At 39.5% G+C, this 12,308-nt stretch overlaps 1 protein-coding gene across 1 annotated transcript; it reads right to left on the bottom strand.

Moving 5' to 3' along the window:
• Positions 1 to 225: 225 nt before the first annotated feature.
• HIGD1B (HIG1 hypoxia inducible domain family member 1B) lies at positions 226 to 2,446 on the bottom strand. Its single transcript, XM_088143282.1, is given in 4 exon segments — positions 226 to 272; positions 1,024 to 1,064; positions 1,066 to 1,156; positions 2,419 to 2,446. Coding segments are annotated over 4 exon segments (207 nt in total).
• Positions 2,447 to 12,308: the final 9,862 nt, after the last annotated feature.

The following is a 12,308-nucleotide window of genomic DNA, read 5'->3' as shown; positions in this document are numbered from 1 at the left end:
TTTTTATATAATACATAACACCACACGATTGGACTGTATTTTTTTAAATAAATGAGTATATAAGAATTGTTTCTCTTTTGTTTGGGGGAGTGACACGCCAGCAGAATCAAGTTAGGCATTTTCTGAATTTTTGACACACCGAGCCCAAAAGGTTCGCCATCACTGCATTAGAAGTTTCAGAACCATTGAGGGTAAACAGACAAAGCAATGTCAGTCATATCGCATCTATTTCTGTTTCAGGAAGTGATCTCTGTATAGGCTGTAAACTACACCTGTGAGAGGAAGAATACTGTATTATTACAGCAAAGGGAATTGGAAAGTGGAGTACAGAAAATACAGTACTGTTTCCAGCAAGCAGTTGTGATACACTGTTTTTGCTATTAATCACATGGGGCAATTAATTATCTGTCCACCCTCGTGCTCTTTTCCCCAAATGTTTCCTTCCTCTTTTCAAACTTCTTTCCAGGCCTAGGGGCCGGATTGTGTATACTAATTCCCAATATTATCTTCACACAGTACTCAATCTGATTGCAAGCTTCTTTGCCAGAATCAAACTTGGCTCCTGCTGTTCTCTGGATTTGAATAAAAATTACTTTATACCAAGTTAAAGTGCACAGTTAACTTCTTCAAACAAGAAAAAAGCTCAGTTGGATCAGCTGATTTCCATGGTTTCAGAAGTATTAAAGTTGGACAGGAATGGACATTTCTAATGTTCAGATAACTTTAAAGTCTTAAACCAGTCTTCTCCAACCTGATGCCATCCAGCTGTGTTAGTCCAGTGATGCCTAAAGCCACACTGCTGGTGGCTGGGAATTAGGGGAACTGGATCCAGAATATCTAGTAGTGAGGGGGTGCCTTAGATTCACATTTTGAGTAAATTTTCTAGATGACTGGGTACCAATGTGTGGTTCTGCTATACAGTTAGAGCTACATCATGTAATATATCTTAATCGATAAACTTAGTTCTCAAGAAAACTATGCTGACATATTTTGCTTTCTTTCCCTGTATACCTACCACCTTACCAAGTGTCATGGTGCCAACCATACAAGTCCTGGCAGCTATCCAAGTGAATCAGGTGAACGGTCTTCTTCATGTTTGCCCTCCCCTTCAGTTGGTAAATGTCATAAGTTGCCACAACCACAAATCTCATCATATCTGTAAGGCCAGAGAAACTGGAGAATCAACATTCTAGACAAGGTGATTCTTCTGTCAAGGGCTGAACAGGTGGCTGTTCAGAAGTCTAAACTGATCACAAAGGCCCCTTGAAATTAGACTGGAGCCTGTAGATTATTGATCCTGGTATTAAAAATACACTTGAACAGTAATCACCATGTTCTTAATTATCTGAAAACTTATATGCATCTGCAAGATCAGCAGCTAAAGGTAGACTCTATAACCCACAATGGGCAGGACTGCTACTTGTTCCTCTCTTTTCCTTCATGGTAGGAGAGAACCATCTTAGGCTGCTCTGACTAGTCTGGTTTTACATATAATCTCCTAGATTGTAAGATTTCTGTTCCCTTTTTACCATCCATATACTAAAAGGCTGTGCACAATTACCAAATAAGGAAAAGCTGGGAGCTTATGTCATATAGTTTTAAGTTCCATTCAGCTATATTTTGTTATGGATTGCTGCTGCTGCCACCGCTTATTTTGGGAGGTCTATAAGAAAAAGTGGAGTTGACAGGCTGAGTTTATTTATATTAAGTGATTGTGTGAGAGAGAATTGGATTGGCAAAGAGTGGCTGCGAGTATTATTTTAAACTAAAAGTGAATGTATAACTCAGTGATAGTACACGTCCCAGGCAGCACTAGTTGAAATAAAAGTCCTCTCTTAGAATTTGAGGTGTGAAATCTGTAGCTCTGCAGAGGCTGATTAATTACAACTTCTAACTTCTTCACTGTTGGCCAAGCTGGTGTGAACTTGTGGTTAAACAACTTCTGGAAGGCCACAGATCCTCCACCCCTGGCATATAGCTTTCTGCAACCTGAAGGCTTCAAGATGTATGGAATCCACCTTCTACCAGTGCAGCGCAGGTAATTCCTTATTTGGTAATTGCACAGCCATGCAGGCTGGAGGTGATGGACCTTTGAATTCATACCAACTGGAGGACAGGAGATTGGGAAAAGCTATGCAGAGGTCTGACTATATAAAGCCATATTTCTAACGCTTCACTGCTCATCATATTTTCTGCCCCTTTTCTGCCTGCCGTAAACATGCTTAGGGGCCTTCTGGTCTCAGTATTCCATGCCTGTCTTTAGCCACAGAAACACCCTGGGCTGTGTTCCTTCTGTACTTGCTTTGACATTGCTCCTCTGTTATTGATAAAAGCTCTTGAGGACATCTCTCAAGGACTAAGCTGAGAAAGGATTATACAGATTCCTAGAGAGGGGCCTTTTGGCGTTTTCAAACTTACCAGCTGGAACAAAAGGACTCTTCTGCATCTTTTGTAGAGATTTAATACTGGATATTGTTTCCTGCTCCAGAGTCCATGTACTTTTGTTAGCTGACATTGAAAGCTGCAGGAATGGATTTCTAAGTTACCTAATGCAGGGTTCCTCAACCTCAGCAACTTTAAGGTGGGTGGACTTCAACTCCCAGAATTCCACAGCCAGCATGGCTGGCTGAGGAATTCTGGGAGTTGAAGTCCACCCATGTTAAAGTTGCTGAGGTTGAGGAACCCTGACCTAATGAATTCAAAAGTGCTATCTAAGGTTGTAAGTAACATTTATGTCTGTAAAAATACATAAGTTGTGTTGATGTGAATTGTGTTAGTTGAGGTATTTTCTCAACAGATATCTGAGTTACTACTGAGAGTATGCATCATATGCTAGACCCTGCTTATTCTAAAGTATGACTGGAATTTGGGATGACCTACCCAACTTGAGAGCCAGTTTGGAGTAGTGGTTAAGGCAGCCGGCTAGAAACTGGGAGACCGTGAGTTCTAGTCCTGCCTTAGGCTCGAAGCTAGCTGGGTGACCTTGGGCCAGCCATTCTCTCTCAGCCCTAGGAAGACCTAGGAAGAAGGCAATGGCAAACCACTTCCGAAAAACCTTGCCAAGAAAACTGCAGGGACTTGTCTAGGCAGTTGCCTGGAGTCAAAAACTGACATGAAGGCAGACACAGACAAACCAACTTAAAATACAAGAATATGCATTCCCACACTAACAGATCTAGCAAAATAATGTCTTCTGCCAAGGGCTCCACTATTCAGACTCACCCGCAGGGTTTAGCTTTATTTATTTATTTGTTTATTTATTTATTTATCAATCAAATTTATATAGCCACCCATCTCTTATATAAAAAAAAATCCCCTCTCACCCCTATGGGTGGTATGTGTCTTCCTCAATCTCGGGTCCTCTACCAGAGGCCTGGGAGTTTGAAGGTTCTATGCAGTATCTTAGCTGTCCCTAGCACTGCACTCTTCTGGACAGAGAACTCTGATGTTGTTCCTGGGATCTGTTGGAGCCACTCTCCCAGTTAGGAGACCCAGCCCCGAGTGCTCCTACCACCACTGGGACCACTTTGGCCTTTACTTTCCACATCCTCTGTAGTTCTTCCTTCAGGCCCTGGTACTTCTCCAGCTTCTCATGCTCCTTCTTCCTGATGTTGCTGTCACTTGGCACTGCTACATCTATCACTACAGCTGTCTTCTGGTCCTTGTCTACTACCATGATGTCTGGTTGATTGGCCAGTACCTGCCTGTCCGTCTGGATCTGGAAGTCCCACTTCCATATATATATGACTCTGGGAAGCTTACAATCAATTAAAACAAATATAGAAACAATAAGAAGGAACAATACAACAATTTAAAAACAATAAAAAACAATAAAAAAGATATTTAAAAAATCATAAAATACATAAAACTCACAGCTGAGGTAATCCTGTTCACCAAAACAATCAGTAAAGCCACTGCACTGGGTCCACTGCACTCCCAGGTCCTGTTGGTAAAACCATGTCTCTAGGGCCTTATGAAAAGCCAGCAGGGTCAGGGCCAATCTGATCTCCAGGTGGATGATGTTCCACAGGGTGGGTGCCATGGCATAAAAGGCTCTCTTCCTGGGTCATGCCAGGCAACTGGCTTCCTGGGACCCGCAACATGCCCCTCCTATAGGACCTGATGGGACAGGTAGATGTAATTGGGGAGAGGCGGTCCCTCAAGTAACCTGGTCCCATGCCATGTAGGGTTTTGTAGGTCATTATCAGCATCTTGAAGCTTTGTTTCCTCTTTCCCTCCTATACTTTTCCCAGAAATTATTAGTCTGCTTCTGTTGGCTACTGGGGAGAAATCTACTTGAAGTCTTCCTGAGCAGAATTGTTTTAGATGAGGGCTGTCTGGGTCTTTTCTCATTCTGTCACTTTGAGATCACAATGAAGCTATTTCCATGATGTTTAACAAAGAGATGAGAACACAGTGGCAACTTGTTTACTTGCAATTTTTCTACTACATATGTTAATTATGCAATTATGGCTTCAATTTTTAGTGGCACAGAAATAGGCACCACTTTGGCACAAAAAATATTTTTTATATAGGCACAAACTCTTTGAATACAAAGTATATACCAATGGCAAGTTAGCATCCTTGTTAAGAAAAAAATAGATGTTAGAATGTCTATATTGGAACTGAATGTAATGTACCATCCCTTGAACTTGTACTTGGAACTGGAATTGGACTTTACTGGATTAAACAAAAAAGTAAGCTAATCATATTGCGTCCATTGGTGTGAATTGTTTCTGAATTCATACAGAAGGATGGCACTAAAACTCTTCAAATCACAATACAAGAGGTAGCAGAGTTACATCATGTATTATTAGGAACGAAATAGCTTTGTACCAAAGTAATGGCTGAGGAGAGATCATCCTGAAGTAGGCCTATCTATGTGGTCACTAAGAGCTGACACCAGCTTAAAGGTACACCAGTTAATCAATCAATCTTTCCAGAGATTCTTGATCTTGAATGCATCTCTCTGATTTCCATTTTCTTCTTTATGGAAGCAATTTTCGGGTTTAATTAAGGAAGTCTCCCTGAATTAAAAATAAAAAGACTATAACCAGAAGTGGGAATAAGAAATCTACACTTTTTACAATGGGTGAATGAGAAGTTTTAAAGGAGGGTGTTTCCAGATTGCTCATACCTTCAGAGTAGAGAAAGTCGCCAGTGGAAAGAGGCGACCTAATTGCTTGCCTGAGTTTTTGATGACCAAGATGTTGTTTTTCTGGTGTTAAATTTAAGCCATTTTATCTCTTATGGATCAACATGAACAGATTGTTTATAGCTCTATTTGATGACTACTGAAACTATTCTGAAACTGTTCTGATCCTTTAATGCATTGACATTATTTTATCTGCTGCAAATTGTCCTTTCATCAGTTTGGTTCTTTCAATTTCTACTTATGACGGTCTAGCTGCATTCTTACAACATACTGTACTGAACTACGAAATAGGTAAAGATTGATTTGCTATTGATACAAAGTAAGTGATCACTTAGCAAAATCAGACCATGTGGTTAAATTATAGTTCAGCATGTAGAATTAACAGAAAATTGGTTATTTGAACAAATCATGGGTATGAGTTATGCAAACAACCATTATGGTAGAAAAATGACATAACAAGATTTTAAATAATTGCTTATTTAACTTAATATAACATAATTTGTGCTATCTTAGCAAAATCATACATATGATAGAAAATCAGATCTCTGAAATCTGAATTAAAAATAATTGTTCTATGGAAAAACAGGACGTGCCTCTTATCTCCCTCTGTTTCTCTTTTCCTCTGCCTGACTGCCTCTATTCTTTCTTTTATGATTTTCTATGTTCCCACTAGATCTGTGCTACAGTGCATTTCACACACAGGATGTTTACACCAAAGGCCTCGGCTGGAGCAGCCAGCTGCTCACATCCACTCCCCAGGCCTGTGATGGAAGGAATGCAATTGACCCTTTTTCAAATTCCAGGTCTGATGGATGTGGAAGCCAACGTCAAGTGGAAAGCTTTCAGTGGTGATGTGTGCAAATGTATCATCAGTGAATGAATTAAAAAGTGGAGCACAAATTTCCATTCAGAAGAATAAAGCTGAAAAAGGTATTCCAGCCAATTCCATGTGATTGTAAGGAAGACATTCCAGGTAGCCCACTTGTTGAAAAATAGTGAATAGTAGCAAAGGAGGGTGGCTTTATGTTCTCCCTTCCCACCAGTTGCCCCAGTGTTATTCTCCAGCTGCTTCTATACCCTACAAGGTTCTAAATATGCCTTTGTCTATCTAGAATCCTGTGGGATCCCTTGGAATGACTTGGGGGAACACTTAGGACCAGAGAAGAGAGTGCTGGAAAAGGATCACATGTATCTCCCTTCACATTTCTCTAAAAACTTTCCTCTGAATGCTGATTTAGTTGAAAAAGAATAAAAAGAAAAAAGGAGGAGGAGGAGGAAGAAGAATTACAGGTAGTCCCTGGATTAAGAACGCTGGTTTACAGACAACCCATAGTTAAGACCGGAGCCTACTGTAACAAAATTTGAGTTAAATATACAATGGTTCAAGTTCATTACACAATACTACTTATATAGTATTATACAATAATACTGTTCCAGCTTACATACAAATTTGACTTAAGGACAGACCTTGGGAACAGAACTCATTCTTAAACTGGGGACTACCTGTATTTGATTTTCTTACGTATAATATATAATTTAGCCCTCAAATACACATATTAATGCTATAGGCTTTTACATAAATTATTTATCAGCAGGGCCTTTTAAAGACTACCGGGGCAAATTTTTAATATTACCCACCTTACCCTTCTTCTCACTGCATCCTATTTAAAAAAAGTATATTTTTTTCCTCCATTGTCTTTTGTCTAGTGAAGTCAATGATCTAGAAAACATGAAATGCAAAATACTGAACTAATTCCTGGGATTGCATTTATCAGCTTTACTACCAGGAATGAAACAATTCCTCCAGCTCCTCATTTTACATGCTGAATGCACTTTAAATAAAGCTTCTCACTGCATGCGGCCCAGGGCATTACAAATTGAATAAATAAATAATAAATAATAATTGCCCCCATTGTCCAGTTCTGAATCACTCCTGGTTTGAAATCACAGCAGAAATCCACCAAATAACGGGCTATCCATTTCATTCCCAGTGAACAGTTTTAAAGCAGGTTCACAAAACATGCTCAGTTACAGCTGTTTAAGAGTATGCAGCGATCTTCATTCTGTCTTGTATGATTCTTTACACTCAGCTGGTTCCCCTGCACGTTGCTTAAGCCCAGCACACCTGCCATTTCCGGTGAGTTCTAAATGGAATCTGAAACCAAGGTTAACTACTGATTTCACATTCTAGGTAGCACTAAATGGAAATGGCAGTCTCTCCAGATTCAGTCAACACGCCGAACCCCATCTGAATCCCCTGTGATGGTGAGGAAGCTTTAGAGGATGCGGTGAAGATAGCAGCACACATTTTCTGTTAATTGACTTTCTGAATCTAATTCAATTAAATAATAGCCTTGTTTTCACAGTTTATCAGCTGGCTTCACACATCATGCTAACCTATGATTTGCCTAACTATGGCTTATTGAATTTCAACACACTGAGACAAGATTTACAAATCACAATGGTTAATCACACTAAACTAAAATTAAACCAGCCACATTACGGCTGTGTGTCCCTTGTGAGATCTGTATTCTTATGTTCATGCTTGCAAATTGCTGATATTTGGAATGGTGTACCCTAGGAAAACTAAAACATGAAGCCTTCCGAGTCATGGAAAGTTAGAAAACAAAATAAGTGTATGGTTACCAAGGCTACAGGGAGCAGAGCACAGACCTTAGCCATAAAGGAATTTTTTTAGCTACCAAAGTGAAAACACATGTCTTCTATCCTCATACATCAAGCTAACAATGACAATTTTATCTTTTACTGTACATTCATTATTAACGCTTTCACAACCATTTTACAAAATCATATAGCACAAAAAACATGATAGCAATTGTACTGTAAAAATTAAGAACCAATATTTTGCGTGATCAGTTTTGGGAGAACTGCCTTGTTTGATTATCATCTATACTAGAACAGCAGCTGTGTCCACTGGGGAGGAGAAGTAAAAAAACTTCAGGATGGCAGTGGTGACCACGCAATTAAACCCTGTCCCTTTTCTTATGTGAGTTGCACATGTAATGCACACATAAAAAAAATGGCAGGGCTTCAATTGCAGCCACCATCTTGACTTTTTTGCCCCCATGCAGCCCTTCAGTTGTGGCCCCTGTAGAACAGGGCATGCATACTATAACAATAAAACACAACACGATCAAAATAATAAAACCATTATCATCGTCTTCTTCAAAGCAAGAAAGAAAGCAAATCAAAATTAACAGACAAAACCAACAGATCAAAATGGCCAGATAAACAAACTATTTTTGTTGAAACAATTTCCCTCTTAGTCTCCCTTCTCTAATCTGGGTGCCAAAACTGAGAAGATGTTCTTCCTTTTTGACGCATAGCTACTTATAGGAATGGTTATGTGTACGGCCTGCATGTTCAGTTTTGCCGGCACTTGCCTCTTTTTGAGACAGAATTTCTAATCTCTGATATTTCTAATAACGTATTTCCCACTTGAATTAGTCATAATTTTTTAAAAATCTGATAAGACAGATAAAGTGTTTGCTGCATTCATTCAATAGTCTTTTCTAATAATACAGGACAGGGAAAGTATTTCTTCTCCTTGCTTAATTTTTTTCCACTTGATCTCAGTATATTTTCAAGAAGTTCTAATCTGAAAAGCAGAACACAAAAACAACTGCTTGTGAGTTTGACTGCTAATATAATGCCTTAGTAGTGAAACTATCAAATCCACAAAGCTACATGTAGTCTCTCTAATATGACATGCTTACCAGAGGCTTCCGGGGCAGGGCGGGGCGGGGCAGAGAGCAAAATATGCAAGATGGCGGGTGTGATGTCATGAGGCAAGGCCCAAGCTTTTTGCATGTCCGCAAAGGTGGCGAGGGGGAAGTCAGAGTGATGCACATGACATCACAGTGTCACGACACAAGCCCTGCACCTTTTCTACGTGCATTGCAAGTTTGCATGCATGCCTCGAAGGGGCAGAGGTTGCTGCACGATGCTCCTTTTATTATTCTAATAAAAGCAGCAATATAAATTTGATTGATTGTTGATTGATTAAATAAATAAACAGTCTGCAGATGCCACTGATCCAGCAAGTTAAGAATCTGGCAAGACTCAGTAAACAGAAATACCTTTAATCCTATATTATATTTATATCCTGACTTTCATTCAGGAGTTCAAGATGTTTTCAAACACAGCACGTCAGAGTAGGCTTGATCCAGCCTGCGAGGCATATGTTGTGCAGGCCCTTCTAGAGGAAGATGTGACTTCAGGTATCTCTCGGTGCCTCCTAACCACAAGGGGCAGGGGACATATACACAGAGTTAGGCATCTCCTCCTTATCTTCTATTGGACTCGCTCTTTTTTTATAAGATTGCTAATCTCTGGGTTTCTTTCCTGTTTTCTTCCCTAAACACTCACACACGAGCAGTTTTCTTGCAATTCTACCAGGCAGTACTTAGCAAGCCAAGTTACAAAACCTGAACCCCGCTTTCCAGGAGCACAAATTGTTTCCTCTAATAGGGTTATGGGTCCAGCACAGAGAAAGTAAAGAGTTCTGGGAAAGAAAGGGGAAAGTTATGTCACAGTTGGCGTGTCTTTCAAGAGGAACTAGAAAGGAAAACAGCTAACTTTTCAGAACTAGGCAGGAAGATTCTAGGGTAAAGAAAAACTGGAAGGACAGAATTTTCTCTTTCATCTTTCAAAAAGAAGATCTGTTAACCACCATTCTGCAGGAACACAAAATTCTTCCTCCAACAGATAGGCTTTTCCTGACACACATAAAAAGACTCATCCATACTTCCTCAGCTCCACCCAGTTGTTAGGCATAATAGAAACAAAGTTCCTCATTAGACTTCTGCCCAAAATGACCCCACTATCATCTTCTTTGGGTTCGAAAGAGAAATGAATCCTTAGGTTCCCATGCTATCGCTTTCTGAACATCTAAAATGAAAACGCTCAGCGTTTAAGAGTGCGCAATAAACACAGCTGTTCCATACATTTTATTCATTCAGTACAGCAAATAAGAAACCAGTACACCTACAAATACGACAAACACTTGATATATATGGTACTAAATGTTTGAATGACCTAAATGTGTATCATGGGAACCTGCTTTCTTTTGTCACGATGACTCTAGAACCATATTTTGCCACCAGAACATTATAAATCCTTGAGAGCTCTGAGCTAGACACAGATTCTTTAGCCATGGTGGCTGGAAATTCTAGACATCAAACTCCCAGTACATTTGAAAACACCATAGTGGAAATGTTGGCTTTTTGTAACTATCAGCAATTTTCCAGGATCTCAGGTGGAAATCTGCTATTGGAGCTTTTAAATGGACACATTACAGATGGAATCTGGGACCAAATCTACGATATTTGAGTTACATAAATCCAGATGGCCAGTAGATGAGACAAAAAACTAAATCTCACAGCTGTTTAATCATTTGAACTTTGGCAGCCCAGATATGATAGTCCTACCTGGGACCTTCTCCATGTAGAGTATTTGCTCTATCACTGAACTATCATTCCTCTTACACTGCTGGTTCATGTCTTAGCCTTCACATTTTTTGGAATCATACATATTTTTCTAAGCCATAATGTGATTTATCTGGCTTTGCTTGATGTATGAATCTACTATAGTTTGTAAACCCAGATTTGTAGTTACAGTAAATGCAAACTTAGCCAACTGTAGCTTACCCCAGGGTAAGACCCTTTAGAGTTTATTTAATGGGGGGGGAGTAGAATCTAGAGCAGTACTGTAAAAGGAAAAGTAAGCAGTATGTTACAGGCACAGTATGAACAGCAGAAATATTTCTGTGTCTGTCTCTTTCTTAACAAACTTTTCTGACATTTGCCAAGTTTCTGTAATTGTTCCTGTCAAATTTCAGACAGTTGGGAATTTCAGACATTTTGCATAGATAGATAGATAGATAGATAGATAGATAGATAGATAGATAGATAGATAGATAGATAGATAGATAGATAGATAGATAGATAATCCCATCATTGTAGTCGCAAGATCTTATCCACTTCGCTAATCTCATTGTGGTTGTTTTCTCACATCCATAAATTTTACTTGCAAATAAATGTATGCTCACCTCCCAAATTACAAAAAGAAAGAGAAGGGGTGAAAATCATAATGGGTGACTGGACAATACATGGTACCCCAAACCAGAAAAGGAATAAGGGAAAGCATTTGGAAATCATCAAAGGAAAAAAAGATCAGGTGGTTGTTTTTACATTTGCCACTCACTATGGGTAGTCTCTTAAAAGAGTATTAAAAATGAAACAGCTGAACTAAACATATGACCTCTAGCAGGAGTGGGAGGGGGTGGTGCACCATCCTTGCTCTTGATTTTTTAAAAATAATTTTTATTAAGTTTCAGAAAAGAATAAAATATAGAAAAAAAAGAAGAGAAAAAGAAGAAGAGAAAAAAAGTATAGAAAAAAGAAAAGTAACTTCCAACTTTCTTTGGTACAGGTACAGGTATAAAATACATTCACCTCTTACTCTAGTATTTAAAAAATTATATAATAAAATAAATAATAAAATCTTTTACTTAATATTTTAAAAAGTTACAAAATAAGTCTATATCAACAAGAAATATAAAAGGATTCATGCAAGATATTTCTATAATCAAGAGCATCCTTGCTCTTGACTTCTCAGCAGCTTTCAGGACCATTGATCATGGTATCCTTCTGGATTGGCTTTGGGTTTTGGGAGTGGGCGGTACTGTGCCATGCTGGTTCCTTCCTCCAGATCCAGTTCCAGTCAGTGTTCATAGGGGGAAGAAGTCCAGCTCCCAGGCCCTGCTCTGCAGTTTCTATAGGGCTCAATACTCTCTCTGCTCCTCTTTAACTTCTACATGAAGCCTCTAGGTGAGGTCATCTGGGGGCACAGGCTGAGGTATCATGCTGATGGTACCCAAATTTACATCTCCAACCGTGACTGCCCAAGTGATGCCATGGAGGTTCTCTCTTGATGTCTGGAGGCTCGGTGTCTGAGATTTGGATGAGGAACAACAGGTTTCCAATCAACCTTAGCAAAACTGAGTGGCTTCATGTCTTACAGGAGATTTTCCTGGATCTGGGGACTTTCCATCTTTAGTTCTGGATGGGGTTCACTACCTCAAACAGAACCAGTGTGCAATTTGGGGGTCCTCCTGGACTCATGGCTCCTG

The sequence above is a fragment of the Python bivittatus genome, unplaced genomic scaffold (assembly GCF_059951505.1).
Source record: "Python bivittatus isolate LINGU-HERP-01145 unplaced genomic scaffold, Pbiv_v1 ctg000410_np1212, whole genome shotgun sequence".
Classification (NCBI taxonomy): Eukaryota; Metazoa; Chordata; class Lepidosauria; order Squamata; family Pythonidae; genus Python; species Python bivittatus.
The sequence above is the reverse complement of the archived record's forward strand: the minus strand, read 5'-3'. Positions and strand labels throughout refer to the sequence as shown.